The sequence below is a fragment of the Mytilus edulis genome, chromosome 2 (genome assembly GCF_963676685.1).
Source record: "Mytilus edulis chromosome 2, xbMytEdul2.2, whole genome shotgun sequence".
Classification (NCBI taxonomy): Eukaryota; Metazoa; Mollusca; class Bivalvia; order Mytilida; family Mytilidae; genus Mytilus; species Mytilus edulis.
This window is the reverse complement of record NC_092345.1, coordinates 16,662,693-16,682,392: the sequence shown is the minus strand read 5'-3', so window position 1 is coordinate 16,682,392 and position 19,700 is coordinate 16,662,693. Positions and strand designations below refer to the sequence as shown.

The 19,700-nt window shown below is 30.8% G+C and overlaps 2 protein-coding genes across 2 annotated transcripts in view; both read left to right on the top strand.

Moving 5' to 3' along the window:
• LOC139511577 (neuroendocrine convertase 2-like) overlaps window positions 1-6,726 on the top strand; it is a 51,021-nt gene extending 44,295 nt beyond the window's left edge. Inside the window, exons 29-31 of the mRNA XM_071298421.1 lie at window positions 4,080-4,118; window positions 6,165-6,203; window positions 6,581-6,726. Coding sequence (XP_071154522.1) covers window positions 4,080-4,118; window positions 6,165-6,203; window positions 6,581-6,687 — 185 coding nt within the window. The 3' untranslated portion in view covers window positions 6,688-6,726. The remainder of the gene's footprint in view (window positions 1-4,079; window positions 4,119-6,164; window positions 6,204-6,580) is intronic.
• LOC139511578 (uncharacterized) overlaps window positions 1-19,700 on the top strand; it is a 166,378-nt gene that overhangs the window by 39,811 nt on the left and 106,867 nt on the right. The window lies entirely within an intron of this gene.

Here is a 19,700-nt window from a genome sequence, read left to right as displayed (position 1 = left end):
TCGAAATTGCTTGTCATATTTATAAATGTTCTCAAAAGGTACACTAGCCCCCTAATAATCGTCATGTAGCTAATCAATTCATTTGCCTAATCCGGGAATCTTTGCAATAAAATTTTCATATAATTTTAAAGTCCACTCACCTATGTTGGATAATGATTTCACTTCTGAATATTTTTTTCTTTCAATTAATTTTTTTTCGGGTGATCAATATTTGAAACAACGTTTTTGTACAGTAATTGGGCCAAATCAACATGTTCTAAATTCCAAATTTGGCTTATAATTGTTTGTGGTACAAACACATCAACATCTTTACCAGTAGGTATAACTAAAGTTGTTCAACGGGCTGATGAGGGCAGTTTGGAGTTCCAACCTGTTGTGGTGGTATAATTGGCTGTTGTGTAGGCATTAATGGCTGTTGTGGTGGTGGTATTCATGGCTGTTATTGTAGTATTAATAATTGTTGTTGTGGTATTAATGGCTGTTGTGGCGGTATTTATGTCTGTTGTAGTGGCATTAACGGCTGTTGTGGTGGCAATAATTTCAGCTATCCTTGGGCGAAGCCTTCTGTTTACCGGTAGCTGTACTTGATTTTCCTATCTACTCGCAGCACGGTTTGCAAACACCCTCTTCCCTTTTCCCAAGGCATACTGGTTTTAACAAATAATTACATTGTTGGTCAATGCATTAGTAAAATATTATATAATTTGTCAATGTAACACCCCTAAATTAAACATTTGAATCAATATGGAAAAACAAATATTTCAATATGCTACTTGACTAATTAGTATTAAGATACAATGTCAATAACCAAAGAAGAAAACACGAAAAGCTTGATTATAGCTGTCAATGTCCAGTGGTAGATATTTCAAGTATATTCATAATGATAATATCATTTTGATAGCGAAAGTTAAGAAAGACATAATTGAATTATCCACCAAATATCAATTGAAGTGGCCTTCGTCAATGAGAAATATTCATACCCTATAATCGGCTATAAAACATGAAAACTATGAAACAATTATATTTTAATTAATCCACTAACATCCTTGATGACTCGCAATGGTTTACAAAAATTAATAATTCAAAGATTGTATCTTAACATCCAGTGGCACATATTTCATGCATATTGAGGTCGAAATTGTTTATATATACATTTATGTAGAAATTAATATATGGTTACTCACCGGTTACTTAGTACTGCAATATTTGGATTTGGATTAAAAATAAATAACATGGGAAATGTTCATTAGCTTATTAAACAATTAGATATAACAACTCGCACTATAAGTATAACTAGATACTCAATTTTCAACTAGAAATATAAAATTATTTATTATAAGACATTTTACGCAATAACAGAATTTAAAATGTTAAAGTCTGAAAAAGAAATGCTAACGAGCTGTTGACACCTATTATAATTTTAGTATATAAGAAAAAACCATCCATCGGTCAACTTTCGACATGCGTAGCTTTATTTCATTTAAGTAATTGTTATTATTATTATTAATGTATATATATATAATGCTAATAAAAAGCGCAGGAACATATACATCAGCATATAAATCGGAAAGTATAATGGTTACTCACCGGTTACTTAGTTCTGCAATATTTGGATTTGGATTAAAAATTAATAACATGGGAAATGTTCATCAGCGTATTAAACAATTAAATATAACAACTCGCACTATAAGTATAACTAGATACTCAATTTTCAACTAGAAATATAAAATAATATCTAAGAAAAGATTATCGACAGTTTACGCACTATAAACAGAATTTCAATTCAATTATATAACAACAAAAAAAGTTTACTACTTTTTAAAGCAAAGTTAAAATTATTTAACAAAGAAAAACAAGTTTAAATTATATTAAACTACTATTTTTTTTTTTTATAAAACATTGCTTAATTCTTAAACTAAAAAAAGATACTCATCTTTTCCTCTGTGTTTTAAATTCTAAAACTTTGGTCAAGCTCCGTGTAACGTTTGAATCCAAATGACCAAACCACACGGTTAAATTGCACGGACTAACAATTCGCGGGCTAAACTAATTAGCATATGAAAGTGACCAGTTAAAAATGAATCGAACACATCGTCAATTAAAATCATACCAAGTTATATAATTACAATAACCGAATTTAATTATTATTGAATTAAATTCTAATATGATGTGAAATTTTAATAGGTTTATTAATCACAGAAAGTCCACGTATGGTCGCTTGTGTGACACCACAAAACGTTTTGGCAATTTATTAAATATTTACTTAATTGTTTTATCTAAGCTTCAATTTTATTTGTAGATTTAACAACACAAACAGACAGAATTATACTTAAGAAATGTTATATTTTATAAATATTTTACCGTTGAGTTACCCAAATTATTTTCGGTGCTTATTTGTAATGATATTTTGTTTTTTAATTATCACATTAATTTGTTTTTAACCATCAATGACTAAATCTCACTATTGCATACTTTAAACACATAATTAATGCTCTGTGATCTTGTTGGGCTGCGTCTAAGACCAATTGGTGACAATGGGTTGTTTTATAGTCTGAGTTCAGGTTGTTCTAACTTTGACACATCCAACGTATGCATTCTATTATCAGAAGAGCTTTATTGATTTATTGTTCACCCTTTACTAACTGTCCATTATTTAATATTATGCCTAACCCTCTGCACCACTTGACATCAGCCTCATTTTTATCAATTTTGTGTTTTTCAGTCTTTATTTTACTATGCTATGTTTGTTTTACTAATTTTTGTTTCTTGACGTGGTATAACAAAGTCTTTTTCGCCAGATAAGATTAAGTATCCTTTTGGCTTCTTTTGCCTCTCTATATTGATCTGTACACAAAATATCAGAAAAAAATAATAGTTCTTTATTGACCAAGTATCATTACAATAATGTAAATAAAAATCTGAACTTAATTAGAGAAATTCAGAAACGGATAAGCCTCAATCATTGTTGGAGACCACAAGATTAGATATAGTATATTGCATTCGGATATCAATAATTTATATTCAGAGTATGGTATGGCTATAGCATATAAACAATTCATATAACTACGATAAATGCAACACAGTTATGCTGTAAGTAAACTGTTTTATCGCATCATCGTTTTTTTTTGTGTAGATAAAAAAACAGAAATAGATTCCGCCTGAAGAAGGTAAAATACAACTCTTTCCTGCATTTGTATTTCATACTATAACACAATGGATACAAAACGATAAATAAGTTTTTACCTCGCTTACGATCATCATGTTCATGATAAATTTGAAATATGTTTACATATGATTTAATACCTCACTGTAATCTTCAAATTTTAGATATATTAACATGAACACGTATGTGAAAAAATCTTTAAAAACCCCAGGTACTTAAGCATGTTGAAATTTGCAAAATAAGAATGCAGAATTAGAAATATAATGTTTTATAGTTGTACTCTGACGAGATGCTAATACGTTGAAAATACAATAACTGTTACAAATCGGATAAAAAAACGTAAACATATTTGTTTGTTCATCTTTCTGACATTCATGACTAAATCAACAGTTTGACATTTGTTGACAAACTTATATTTATTCTGTAAGATTTTGGTTTATTACTTTATAATTGGTGTTATGTTAAAGTCTGAGAAAGAAATGATAACGAGCTGTTGACACCTATTATAATTTTAGTATATAAGAAAAACCATCCATTGGTCAACTTTCGACATGCGTAGCTTTATTTCATTTAAGTAATTGTTATTATTATTATTAATGTTTATATATATAATGCTAACAAAAATCGCAGGTATATATACATCAGCATATAAATCGGAAAGTATAATGTTACATAAAAAAAAATTAAAATGCACACGATGCTGTGTTTGTTTGATTTCGTAAAACTTTAAAGTAAAATTCAGCACCAGAAACGAAAAATTATAATGTGAAAGTGTGTTATATTCGTTTAAGTTACCAAAAGTATATAAACAGCATGAGCTTGATGCATCCGAAATTTGAATTTTACAGATTAAAAGAGACAATTTAATTCTGTCGTGAACTAAAGGTTATATATTATCATCATTTTTTATATGTAGATCAAACGTCACAAACTGTAAGAAAATCGACTGAGCAAGGTAAATATTTTATAACTTTATTATAATGAATTTCGAAGAAACTGTTGTATATATACGAAAGGTGCAATGTTTTTTTTAATGATGAATTATGATTTCTACCAGCAACTAGTATAAAACTAAAATTAATCGAGCAACACGAAATCAAGAGAGTGATCTTAGGTACTCCGGAAGGGTGAACAGATCATACTCAACATATGGCACTAGTCGTGTTAATCATGTTAGTACACATCCGGTAATAAGCCTAATTCGGAAGGTAAATTTTGTGAAAGTAGACTAAATTGTAGTTACGACCCTACGAGCATATCCTCTTTCGTCTGTGAAACGGACATTCAATAAAGTTGAACAAACTCGTAACGGCGTCCGTAAAATTAACGAAGGGATGATGTCAAATGCTCCAAATCATGATAGGAATTACACTCCCTGGAATATCTCATCAACTAAGAGATGAATTACGTCTAAAGAAGTATACTTAAAACTGTTTATTTGATCAAACGATGTTATGCTTTTCAAAACTTCTATTTTTTGAAAGATGATGAATTTATATGTTTTACCAGTAATAAGTTGAGTACACAATTCATAGCATAAACCAGATCCTCTGCCCTATTTTTTCAAAATCGCATATAATCTGGTTTCTCTAATCGCAAATTCATTATTAATTATTTCACTGCTCGTAATTTACCCAGTAAATGATAAAATCAAAATATTATAATCCGGAGATGCGAGTTCAATTATTCTGTGTTTACATAGTTTTATAGATTTCCTTCGATGGGAGCAAACTCCTTTATCGATACTACACTTGCTCCAGTATAAAGTTATATATTAAAAACAAATACTAAACGATGAACTTGTTGCATTTATGTTCAATTTGAAAAGTCTTGATATAAAATTTATTATGTGATGCAATGCCAAATTATACATTTTAAGATAAATGCTAAAACGACTTATTTCAAAAACCTTTTAAAGCTCTTTCAAAATTAGCAAATACGAAAAACATACACCGGCGAATTGTCGACATGCGTAGCTTAGTCTATATTTGATGTTTGTTATAATACTGTATGTGATAATAAAAGAAATTATCCGGTTCAAACAAATCAGAAGGTATGATGGAATGGAGTAAATAAGTAAAAAAAAGGCCATATCTTGACGATTCCGTAAAAGCTTAAAATTCTACATCGATTAAAAAGATGTTTGATTCTTTCAAGTTTGTTATTTAGTTCATTCATTCAAAAAATTAATTGTTATGAATCAGTTTGATCTTGCTTTTGAAAAAAAAAATATAATTATAAAAAATGATATTAATTTCTGTCATGATTATGTTATATTTAAGTATAAATAGTTTGTAGATAAAACAACACAAACCTTTAAAGCTACGCATGAGTAAGGTGTACATTTTATATATACTGTACCGTTTAGTTAACACTTAATTTGTTTCGGTGATCGAATGAAGTAATTTTTAATCTAATTTCTTACTAAAAAGAATCTCTTGATAATTTGTCTACCATCAATAAGTTATATACACCATTATGAACTGGTCTTCTGTTCAACATATTGATATTCCTCGATAATTCAATTTTGGAGGTAACGCGTCTTCTGATTGGCTGACCTTGTTCTGTTTGTCAGGTCATAGATATACTTTTGTCATGTGAATACGAAGCTATCAATTTTTTTTCATGAATTTCTCCGTTTTAAAATAGAATTAAGAATTAAATTACAAGAAATGACTGTAATACTTTGTATGCACTTTTAAAATAACATAACAAATGTGGTGCAGACTTTAAAATAAACCGCTACGCAGGTTATTCAGTTTGCACCACATAGTTGATGTTATTTCTTCATAGACAGAAAATATATTACAGTAATTTCTTATAAGTCATGTTTCACTAACCAATTTAATTCATACCATTGTATGGAGATGGTCAACTTTGAAAAAGTTTGTTGCATTCAAATAATCAATACTATATGATCTTGGTGTAGCAGAAATTTTAATCATATACAAATTATAATTAGATCTGAAGTTACGTAGATGCATTATTTAATTATTCATAGATCAAACAACACGAACAGTCAGAACTACGCCTGAGCAAGGTATATATATTCTATAAATAATGAATTGTTAAGTTAAAAAATTGTTTCGTTGAAAATTAAACAGTTTTGACAAAATGGAACTCATCATAGATACCCGGATTATAGTTTTATATAAAGCGTCAATTGTTCGACCAATTATTAAGTCTTTTCTTTTTCCTTTTTGTTAGATTTACACTAATTCAGAATTAGAATGCTTAAAACACCGAAATCTTTGAAATAGGGTCAAAACACAATGTATTAAAAATGTCATATTTTCTATACATTGCCTTAAAAGTTGAAAACAAAATAAGTGGTTGCTATTTTGTGAAAATAATGTATGTTTTCAAATTATTTTATATAGAATTACATGATTCAGTTCTTTATTGTTTAACTTTCAGTTTGCATTGATGTGTTTCATGGCTGCGATTCTTACGTCAAAAATGTCGGAGGATGTAAACCCTATGTGAGGAATTATTGTAAAAAAACATGCAGAATTTGTGTTTAGTTGTAGTTTTTTATTGAAAAAAAAAACAATTTGATAAAAGATGGGTTTTAGTTGACTTTATATAAATCCTGCCATCAGATATTTGTTTAAAATATACGGACGATACAGATCCATATAAGACAATACTAAAACCAAACAGCGAATACATGCCAAAAATAGATCTAGAATCAAGTACAAGTATATTCCTCAGTAAACAAATTACATTGTAATAACATTTATGTACTACTAGTTATAAATTAAATTTGATTACAATAAATTAACAGTATAATGGTAAGAATAAATGGGCATACAAGTTATACGTCAATGCTATAGCAATCCGATGACACAAATATACAATAGGCAGATAGAGATCTTGCAATCAAACATTTATTTTCAATGATTTTACTAAAGAAAGCGTAAAAAATCGCAATTCAGTTTTGTTAATACATGTAAGAAAAATGTATGTGGTACAAAAACAGGTAAAAAAGGGAAATTTCCTTTGCAAAGAATCAAGTATATGACAAGCTTAACCAAAACGAATTAGATATTCATGTCTCTAAAAAAACATAGGTCCTTGCGTGCGGTAAAATTCTTTTCAGTACCTACTATCATTTGAATACCAAATGGACCATGTAATTACAAAAGCGCTTATATATGACTTTCTCAAACTACGCACACTTCGTGTTCCGAATTTATATATAAATTGCTACGAGAGAGATACTTTCGTTCGTTACTGAAATAAAATACTAATATGTTCATCCATAACAATTAAAATTACATGGCAATTGATCAAACCTTGAAATTTGAATTTATGTGTTCGGATGACGTTTTAGCCTAGTTACGATTAAGGAATAATCGTTTTACAACAGAATATACGCCGCCCTACGACTATTTGTGTGTTTGGCTGTCAGCATTTCGATATCTGCAAATCATATCAAGAGGCATAATCAACATATTTAAGGGAATATTGTTATTCAAATTCATGTTCATCGATTTGACTCAAATTCTCATATTCGATTCAAAACACCCTAAAACGAATATCCAAATTAAAAAAAAGTCAAAAATAAACAATTAACATAGCACGGATTCGATAATATTTATCATCATTTCATGTGTGTGGTATTCACACGCTATCACATCACTATCAAGTTGACCTCCGAAGACAGCCGATGGTCAAATAAGCGATATATCAATAAATAAACAACGAACTCGTGCAACTGAATTTTTCTAATCTGTTTAATTTCATATTTTAGGATAAAAACATACGTAAATCATCGTTTTCACCTGTATAAGAATGAGATTTTGTGGATCGAATCAGTCAATGATTATCTTTTAATGTTGACATTCATTTTTTTTTAATAACTAAGTACGTATAAGTCTTGCGTAATCCCTCTCTAGCTAAAGGTTGAATTAAAAAAATCAATGAGGTCAAATTATTCACTTTAAAGTGATTATTCAATAAAACGATGTTTGTTTAGCTTATTTTGACCAAATTGAAAAATACTGGCTACTAAAAGCGAATTGTTGTATATGCATTTTTTTATTTTCATTGATGACGGAACCAAAAACAATCATATTATATCATAATATTGTTTTTGAACCTTATTTGGTTTGATATTGTTTCAGTTAGTCAGGGAAATCCTAATCAGTGTCTTATTTGACTGGGTTAAACATGAAGATCGGAGAAGCAAATAGTAGAATGAAAAATAACAATTGTTAATCAATTTGACTTAAATTAATAGCAACTTCAGCATCGCTATGAATTCACAAAACAAAAATGTTAAGTACACAAATCAAAGTATTTTTCTGGTACTATAAATCTATTAAGTTATATAAAACCAGCTGATTCACATCTGGTGCTGTTGTTACTTTAATATCTCGAAATCCATACTTATATTCTTTTGGATATATATGTATGAGTATTTTCAAAGTTTGATTATGTAAGAGAGGTCTAAAAAATAACTTGTCTTATATCATGGCCATGGATTGTCTGTTTAAAAATTCACGAAATCAATGATTTTCTAGATTTTTTTTTATTGATCTTCTCTTTTGTTATGTGTTTTTTTTTCGTATCGTTTAGTTAATTTTTTTCCCATTATTTTTCTTTAGGAGAGGGATCACAATTTTTAAGGATCGGTTTTTTGTTTCGGTCGACTTGTTTGATATTTTTTTATTACAAAGAAAGTATATTTTTGTTAAGTTGAAGGTTATTGTGTTGTTGTAAAATCGTTTGTTAGAATCCATGTGTTTTGAAGTATCGTACTGAATCACACATGTCACAGTCGATATTCCTACATTTGAAATGTTTCAAATGAAGGTATGTATAAATGTGAATGCAACGAATCAAAAGAAAGTAAAAAAAAAGATAAAGAGCGCCACCTAGTTTTTATACCAAGATGAACATTCATACTGCATGCTCTCTTAATTGGAACAGAAATAGTGGCTGATGGCATCGAATAAGGGAGAAACTTGTAGGAAACTCTTTGTAATGACCAAATTGGATGTTCAACATTTATCAAACGTAAGGATGTTCTTCATGATTCTGCACAGTGTTCGTCAACTGTCATTTTCAATTTTGAAAACAAACTTTAGTTCACGTAGCTGTGTTTTAGAGATTATTTAACAACCTGATGTGATGAAAGTTCGCAATTTGACAGTTATTCAAAGTTTTGGTTGGGTCAAAAAGACGGAATAAAGTTATGCTACCATTGTCGACTATGCAATTAATTACTTCATTGTAACCGTGCAACAACTTAAACATTTCAATGAATGATTTTCAAACACTAAGAATAAATTTTTATTATAGATTTTTTAGTATATGTTAATAGCAAAAATGATCAGAAATAAAAGATATCTACAAAAGAAATAGTAGAACAGAATTAAATCGATAACGTCTTGAGATCTACATACTTCATATTAACCGAACGTTGCCCAGTGATTCCTTGAGCAAATACTGCCCTTTAATAATAAGTGTTAGCTTCTTTTTATGTTTCTGTCTGTTATCTCGAAAACGATATACGAGATAGGTCAAAACTGTTGAGGCAAACATGTAGATCAATGCATGATTTGTAAAAATGCAAAATACTTGAACTCATTAGAAGACTCCTTAAAGTGGTATTACTAAACACAGATGTTTTACTATTTGAGTATTTTGTCAGTTCATAAACGTTATCAAAGGTACCAGGATTATAATTTAATATTCCAGACGCGCGTTTCGTCTACATAAGACTCATCAGTGACGCTCAGACAAAAATAGTTATAAAGCCAAACAAGTACAAAGTTGAAGAGCAATGAGGACTCAAAATTCCAAAAAGTTGTGCCAAATACGGCTAAGGTCATCTATTCCTGGGATAAGAAAATCCTAAGTTTTTAGAAACATTCAAAGTTTTGTAACAAAAATTTATAAAAATGACCATATAATTGATATTCATGTCAACACCGAAGTGCTGACTACTGGGCTGGTGATACCCTCGGGGACAAAACGTCCACCAGCAGTGGCATCAACCCAACTAAAAGATGGGTAGAAACTGAAAACTTCACAACGAATACGTAATACAAAATCTACAAAAACTAAACTGAAACAATTGGTTGACTCTTTAGAATTTAAAAGCAGTGAATTACGATATTTGACTAATTGTTGTGACTCGTATGTCTTTTCAACGCTTTTGCCAGTAAACATGGTCAATCATTGACCAAAGTCGTTTCAGAATCTAATGTGTTGTGGATGAAATATACATAAAATATTTTGATTGGCTAAAAAACAAGATAACGTAAAGTCATTGGCCAAAAATCCATTGCTTGAACATAAAGATTTCAAGAAAATTGATTTTAATCATAGGCCTTTAGTTTCTTAAACGACATTTAAATTGATTACCTTATAACTGGAAATTATAACAGATTTATTACAACCTTAAAAAATTGCTCAGAATGCCAATATCTAACACAACAAAATATTATTTCCTGCACTTATATGATATTAAGATAGTTTTCGTGTTTCTGCTTATTATCGACAACTTAAGATATATATAGATAAAAACGAGTAAAAGCAAAAATGATTAGCAAACTCCTTACGGAATCGTTGCTGGTAACAAAAGGATTTATAAGCAACATTATTTTACTGATGTTTAAATATCGCAAATCAAAACGACAGGGTAAGTATATCTTGTCTTAACAACTATACAAAGCTTCATTAGGTCATAAGTTCACAATCGGTCAAATTACAGTAAAGACGATTATACTAGTATGTAATTAAACCCGTAGTCATTCGTGTGATGTTGTTTATTTTATAAAAGATAAACATATGAAACAGAATTTATATTTACGGTAGTATCCTTGAGTTATATCAGATGAAATAACATATATGGTCAACATATCTTCTATAAGAGTAAAAGAAAGTTTACAACTGCAGGTCTCAATACGTCCTTCAAAAACAAAAACAAAAGATTTACAAAAAAGGTTTTACTATGTTTTTTAATTTAAATCCTATTGTGGCTGATTTAATTTGTAAGAAATGGTTAACTTGTTGATGCTTCAAGTCCTTGTCCCTTTAAACTTCAGGCGATTGCGACAAAATGATAAAAGTTACCAACAGGATAACTAGCTTATTAAGTTGTAGACAAAACAACACAAACATGTACCAAAAACCACGTGCCAAAAACAAGTTCGAAAAGACATTTAACAGTTTACAATAACCTATAGATACCAAAAGTAAAAGCAATACGAACCCAACCAAAATGCAGATGGTCTGATGGTGAGGCTGATCATATACTGTTCCACTAGTGGTCCTCATCGCTGCTAATCATGATATTGTTTTAACTTAAATGTTTGTCTAGCTATATCTTTACTTGAATATTTCAAAAACATTGGTATCTTCCTCTATTAGAAAAAAAACGAGAAACAGGACCAGTGTAGATAATGGACTATACCGGCTTAAAAAATACGGAGTCAAATGAAGAGCAGAAATTGCATACCCTCCATAAGCACTTGTGATCAACGCCGGTTTATCGGTGGTGTTTGTGTTTTGAGTATTTTCGAACTTTTTATTTTGCTTTTCGATTTACGGATTTAAATATCCTGTTAGTTTTTTCTGACTCTCTTTTCGAAAGGTGCCTTTATATAGATAAGACTTTTTATTGTTATTACTTATAAAAAACAGTTAAAGGTAGTGGAATTTATATATAATAAATATATTACACACAAGGGTTTGTTTTTTCCAAAAAGTTGACCTATCTCACTTTTGTATTTTCCACTACCTTTAAATATTGCATTTTGTTACTTTAACACTTTTTGTTTGTGTTGTCGTTATAAAGTTTTCGATATTGTAAGGCATATTCCTAAAATACATCTAAGTCAACTGAACGAGCTCTTTAATCTTAAATAAACGATTCTGCACGTACTACTTTTAAATTGCTGTTGTAGCAGTGGTTCGTTTTCATCTTAAGATGCAACCTCAATTCTAAATAACATCAGTTAGATATACATGTTAACACAAAACTATAAACCTATAATTTATTTAAAAAATCTTTATTGTTCAGATAATAATTTAGATCTTTCCACATGTAAATTCAATATAATTGGGAGAACACACAGTTATCAAAGGTACCAGGATTATAATTTAATACGCCAGACGCGCGTTTCGTCTACATAAGACTCATCAGTGACGCTCAGATCAAAACAGTTAAAAAGCCAAACAAATACAAAGTTGAAGAGCATTGAGGACCCAAAATTCCAAAAAGTTGTGCCAAATACGGCTAAGGTAATCTACTCCTGGGCGTAAGAAAATCCTTAGTTTTTGAAAAATTCAAAGTTTTGTAAACAGAAAATTTATAAAAATGACCATATAATTGATATTCATGTCAACACCGAAGTGCTGACTACTGGGTTGGTGATACCCTCGGGGACGAAACGTCCACCAGCAGTGGCATCGACCCAGTGGTGTAAACAGTTATCAAAGGTACCAGGATTATAATTTAATACGCCAGACGCGCGTTTCGTCTACATAAGACTCATCAGTGACGCTCAGATCAAAACAGTTAAAAAGCCAAACAAATACAAAGTTGAAGAGCATTGAGGACCCAAAATTCCAAAAAGTTGTGCCATATACGGCTATGGTAATCTACTCCTGGGCGTAAGAAAATCCTTAGTTTTTGAAATATTTAAAGTTTTGTAAACAGAAAATTTATAAAAATGACCATATAATTGATATTCATGTCAACACCGAAGTGCTGACTACTGGGTTGGTGATACCCTCGGGGACGAAACGTCCACCAGCAGTGGCATCGACCCAGTGGTGTAAACAGTTATCAAAGGTACCAGGATTATAATTTAATACGCCAGACGCGCGTTTCGTCTACATAAGACTCATCAGTGATGCTCAGATCAAAACAGTTAAAAAGCCAAACAAATAGAAAGTTGAAGAGCATTGAGGACCCAAAATTCCAAAAAGTTGTGCCAAATACGGCTAAGGTAATCTACTCCTGGGCGTAAGAAAATCCTTAGTTTTTGAAAAATTCAAAGTTTTGTAAACAGAAAATTTATAAAAATGACCATATAATTGATATTCATGTCAACACCGAAGTGCTGACTACTGGGTTGGTGATACCCTCGGGGACGAAACGTCCACCAGCAGTGGCATCGACCCAGTGGTGTAAACAGTTATCAAAGGTACCAGGATTATAATTTAATACGCCAGACGCGCGTTTCGTCTACATAAGACTCATCAGTGACGCTCAGATCAAAACAGTTAAAAAGCCAAACAAATACAAAGTTGAAGAGCATTGAGGACTCAAAATTCCAAAAAGTTGTGCCAAATACGGCTAAGGTAATCTACTCCTGGGCGTAAGAAAATCCTTAGTTTTTGAAAAATTCAAAGTTTTGTAAACAGAAAATTTATAAAAATGACCATATAATTGATATTCATGTCAACACCGAAGTGCTGACTACTGGGTTGGTGATACCATCGGGGACGAAACGTCCACCAGCAGTGGCATCGACCCAGTGGTGTAAACAGTTATCAAAGGTACCAGGATTATAATTTAATACGCCAGACGCGCGTTTCGTCTACATAAGACTCATCAGTGACGCTCAGATCAAAACAGTTAAAAAGCCAAACAAATACAAAGTTGAAGAGCATTGAGGACCCAAAATTCCAAAACGTTGTGCCAAATACGGCTAAGGTAATCTACTCCTGGGCGTAAGAAAATCCTTAGTTTTTGAAAAATTCAAAGTTTTGTAAACAGAAAATTTATAAAAATGACCATATAATTGATATTCATGTCAACACCGAAGTGCTGACTACTGGGTTGGTGATACCCTCGGGGACGAAACGTCCACCAGCAGTGGCATCGACCCAGTGGTGTAAACAGTTATCAAAGGTACCAGGATTATAATTTAATACGCCAGACGCGCATTAAGAGAAACTACTGTCAGTTTTCTTATTATTCGGTACTATTGCCGTCCAATAATAGGTGTTTTTAAACTGATCACAAATAATAGTTTCCATGTAATTTTGTCTGAAATGAGTGAAATATTTGCTACTTCTGGTTAAAAAAAAAATTCTCTTACAATATCATTTCATTGTTAAACTTAAACCGATTCTACAGATAAAAGATTTCTCAAAAATTTTTGTGTGTAAAGTACGGGAGAAAATTTCCATTATCCGGATAAGAAAACGTATCTTCAGTTCTAAAAATTGACAGGACGTTCGTCATGTCTTTCATATATTTTTTTGTAAATTGTAACATTGTTGAAGACTGTACGGTTGACTACTATAGCTAACATACACTTAATTTAAATTTTGGTGGACAGTTGTTTCTTTGGCAATTACTTTACCAAATCTCCATATTTAAATAAAACTAAACAGAATCATTACTATTTACAGACTATTTAACATACTAGTAGCTCCAAATAGAAATATTAGTATTTAAATAGGATAAATATAGTTCCAAACAGAAATATTTTTATTTTTATATGAATTAGATAAAGGAAGATGTGGTGTGAATGCCAATGAGACAACTCTCCATCCAAAAACAATTTATAAAAAGTAAACCATTAAAGGTCAATGTACGGCCTTCAACACGGAGCCGTGGCTCACACCGAACACAAAGCTATAAAGGGCCCCAAAATTATTAGTGTAAAACCATTCAAACTGGAAAACCAACGGTCTTATCTATATGAAAAAAAATACTAGTAACATAGTTCTAAATAGATAGATAGTAATTAAGATACTTCAAAATATTCAAACAAAGGGAAAATGCATGGATTTATTAAATTAAAAAAATAAAATGTTTATTTATACAATTTACATCTTTCCCGTTTAATGATTGTCATAACCAGTATATTTAGATTTTAAAATCTGACATTAAACATATTTTATATAATGTGTTCTGAATCCTTCAATTTTGAAAATATTGTTATCGTACAAATAAGCAATTTTAGGTTTTGTACTCATTTACTTAAAAGTCATCACGGTATGACAATTACTAGACAACTATAAAGGCAACAATAGTATACCGCTGTTCAAAATTCATAAATCGATAGAAAAAAAACAAATAAGGGGTTACAAACTCAAACTGAGGAAACTGTATCAAATATAAGAGAGCTACGACCCCATCGTCATGATCGTGAAATTATGAGGTCGTCAAGAAACGTACTTTGTGATAGTCTACTCGTTCCCCAAACCTGAAATAGTTCTATCGTCTGCTTTCAAAATACTTTTTAAATGAATATGACCGTCTTTTTAGCCTGAATTGTATGCAATAATGACATTTTAAGCATGTTTAAGATGACTAAATGACAAACTGCGTCTTCTAAACAACTGTTTACGTTCATTTCGTGTTTATCGTGACTTTCGATGTAAAAACTAGAGACGTTCCGAAATCCTGCACTTGTGTCAACTCGGCCAATACAGAATAATTAGGCCAATACAGAAAAAAATCTATATTGGCCTAGTTATTCTATATTGGCCTAGTTTACACCTTATATTGCATAGGCAGTTTTCGTCATATTAAGTCCAATAACAGTGTAGTTAATTAATAATTAATGATATTTCGATATTACACGATATGGTTTCGTATTGACTTGATATAGTTTTGTCATTACTCAATAACGATATTACACGATATGGTTTCGTATTGACTTGATATAGTTTTGTCATTACTCAATATGGTTTTGTCATTACTCGATGTGCTTTAAGTCTGAGCACAATGCTTACCAGAAAATAGTCGACTAACTTTAAACATTATTGACCCCAATACTACTCGATCTAAGGCGTACATAATGACTCGGGATAGATTTTGGATAAGACGATTAAAAAAGTTGACACTAAACAAAGGCGAAATCTGAATCGCTGTGATAACCACAGCGGCTTTATGTGTTTGTTTAAATTTAGATGCATACATAAGTAACCTTTTGCGTGCAGTTTGGTATTATCTGTGTTTTGATTAAGATTTATGATTTAGAAAGTCAGCATATATTGATGAAACTTAATTTTACATTATACTGATGAATGGATAAAATGCGACGCTTTTCAAATGAACCATACAACATTCATAGTTTTTCATACTATTTCAGGTCATCCCATTCACTATTGGTAAGAATACAACTTTTCTCACAAAGGAATTGAATTTATCATGACCTTGAAATTTCTTATAAGTTAAGTTCTACTTGTGTCCTCATAAGCCGTGCAAATAACGAAAGATGAAAGACAAGAAAAAAAGGGAAAAGAAAGCCAAAGATTGAGCAAGGAAAACCACTGAAGCAACACAATCATGATAACTTGGATTTTTTATCAGAACTGTCAGAATTATGTCATAGACTTTTTCTAAATTCATCAAGACAAATCTACCCCGGAAAAGTTCTGCTCTGGGATATACTAGACCAAATTCTAGGGGGAAATTTCCCAGAATAGAAAAACAAAGGATATGGGGTATATTTCAATGAGACAAAATCAGTACATGCACAAATAAAAAAGAAGTCACATGCATTTGCATTCCCTTGTAAGGTAAATTTAAGATACTAGGAAACGTATTTAATATTAAAAATAATGGAAGTTAGCAGCAGAAACCTTTTACTTCTTATATCTTCGTAATTTTTGTCAAAATTAGAAAAACATTTTTTTTTGGAAGAATACCAATTTTCGTCTAATCTTAATTAACCACGAAATTAAATGCTCAAAGACGAACAAATTTTTTTACGCATTTATGCAATATTGGCAAAACTATACAGTCAAATGTTCAGGAAAACCATTTTTATCCCTCCATGAAAATTGGTACCAATGAATTTTAATGAATCCTCAGTATTCTCATTGAGCGACGTTTATAAAGTTCGAGAAGCACTGACAGTTTTATGACCGGTAAACAATGAACAACACGAAATATTTTTATTTCTAAGTTTTATCACATTGAAAACTATGATATATTGTAATCATAACGTTATGTGGTTTCGTAATATCAGATTGATTATTTTTGATAAACCTGACACAACGGTTCCAAGAAATGATTGACAAAATAAAGACATAAACTGGCAATGTAAAAAAACAATGAGTATTAATAAATAATCAAAAAAAGTAACGATAATATAAAATAATTGTTCAACATATTTTAGTGTTTTAATGATGTTGAACTCATTTATGGGTTAGTTCTGTTCAAAGTCAGGTAATATCGTGTATAACATTAGTGTTATATTTTTCAGGTATTGGATCCGATGCCTGTCAATCGCCGTCTCTTTTAACAACCAGGTTTGTTGAACAGTGTTCTTCCGACAGCGAGTGTTCCAGACACCAAAAATGTTGTGACAACGGATGTGGACATACCTGTGAAATGTCTAGAGCAGTAAGTACCAGAAGAAACATATCAAAATAACAAAGCTATCTATATTTCCATCTCGTATCAATTGGTGTAATAATAAGTTGAATCACAAAAATACTGAATTTCGCGAAAAATTCAAAACGGAAAGTCCATAATCAAATGACAAAATCAAACAATAAAATACATCAAACGAATGGACAAGAACTGTCATATTCCTGACTTAGTGAAAGGGTATAGAAAACAAACAGAAAACTCTTGGTCTATCAATCCACCCTCTCTCTTTTTGAATATCTGCGATTGTGCCTTTTTAGAAAAGAAATTGTATCAAACTCGTTGAACATCTATTGTTTACTAATTGGTATGTGACCCATTTTCAATCATAATTTTTGTCTACCATATTTTTTTAAATATATATATACAGAGAAAGATATGTCCTTTATAAAGGTTTAACCATTAAGTAAAAAGTTTATTTCTGTAAATGATAAAATGATGATATGATTTTTTTTTGTTATGCTTTCCTTATTCACTGGTGTCAAACTGATCACCGTAACTGCAGTGACGATTATCCCTACATGGCGGAGCCCGAACCAGGTGAAATCGTCTTTTTGTAATTTCTCTGTGTACACGCATTGTTTTAAAGAATTACACCAGCCGCTAGGTTGATATATACGGTATTGTTGTATGTGTGTGTTCTTAATATCCTATGTGACATTGTTACCGAAATAATAGCCATTGAACATTTACGGAAAATCATCGTAACTGCAAGAATTTTGTTTGTTGTGATAGTGGTAACTTGATTATTAGATAGTCGTAACTTCTACATGATCATAGTAACTTGTAAGTGATGATCGTAACTTTCTCTATATGCTGATCGGCAACTATATATAACTAGCGTTTGAATGTTTAATAACTAGTGAATAATTTAATAATTTACTTTTTGCTTCGAAGGTATAGTCTTTATATTTTACAAGTCATAGTTTACGGTAAATGTTCAGCATTTTCCATGTTCACACATTATTATCGGAAATTATAATGTTTAAATTGCATTGGTTTTCAAGTAACGATATGCTTTAGGTAGCAATACACAGTTAGGAGTTTAGATTCGCATTTTGGCCCCTGTGGATTTTTCAAATAGGGAAGTTATTGTGTAATAAATTTCATTTTTAGACAGCTGAGTGCTAATTTAGCCTTCAAAGATGGTTTATAAGAGCATCAAGATTATTTTTGACATGTTTTATCGGCTGTTTTCTGTTTGACAATCCGTGTTTTCATAGCTAGACCGGCCATCGGTCCAGAAATTAATGTAATGTTTATAAACACGTTTTTTTCTACACGAAGTTTTTGACGCAATTTTACAAAAAAATGAGATGAAAGACATATGATTTTCATTGGATTTGCTGAATGATATATGTCACAGTTTTAGAAAACGTATAACTTCAAGCGACTGAAATTCTACTTTTAGCCAAATTTTTGGGAAATATGTGACATCTTTTCCCCCCTTTTTGCAATATTTTATAACAAAAAAATGCAGATTGTTGCCATGGATACACCCAAAAGAAATTATATTTTACCATTTTATATACTGGATAGAAAATCTATGGAAGATTCTGATTACATACATATGCCCATATATGACACAAACAGTAAGCTTGATATTGCAAGAAAGAAATAAAAAGGGGATGGTAAAATTTATAAGGGCAAATTTTAATATTTTTTCCTAACTGTTTATTGCTACCTTAGGTAACGGCATCTTATTTTTATGTGAAACTCATTCCTTTTAAAACACATTTTTTCGTAATCTGAATGTTGTATTAGTTCCTTTGGTGTGGGTAGTTAAGATGTGCGCCAAAACTGCGTATGCACTAACCATTAAAAGAACACATATAGAGCATATAACCTACGAAAAAATGAAGTTACTGACAGTGTTTAATAAAGATATTGTGGCGGATTGTTCTTTTTATATTCAAATTATGTGTAGGATGGCTTGTTTCTATTTCCAATTTATTTTCATCGTTTTTATTTGCTTACATGTTCGTATCTATAGTAAATCAAAAAGAGCAGTTGATTTTTATTGGTTAATCAGTAAGGACTCTCGGTGTTTTACATAAGATAAATGATTAAAAGCTTTTCTTTTCTTCTCGGTAGTAATCAAAAGATGTTTAGATTAAAGTATTTTCGAGTGCACCTTTATATGCAAGTTTGTGTCGAAGTACGCGGTTGATTAAAGTT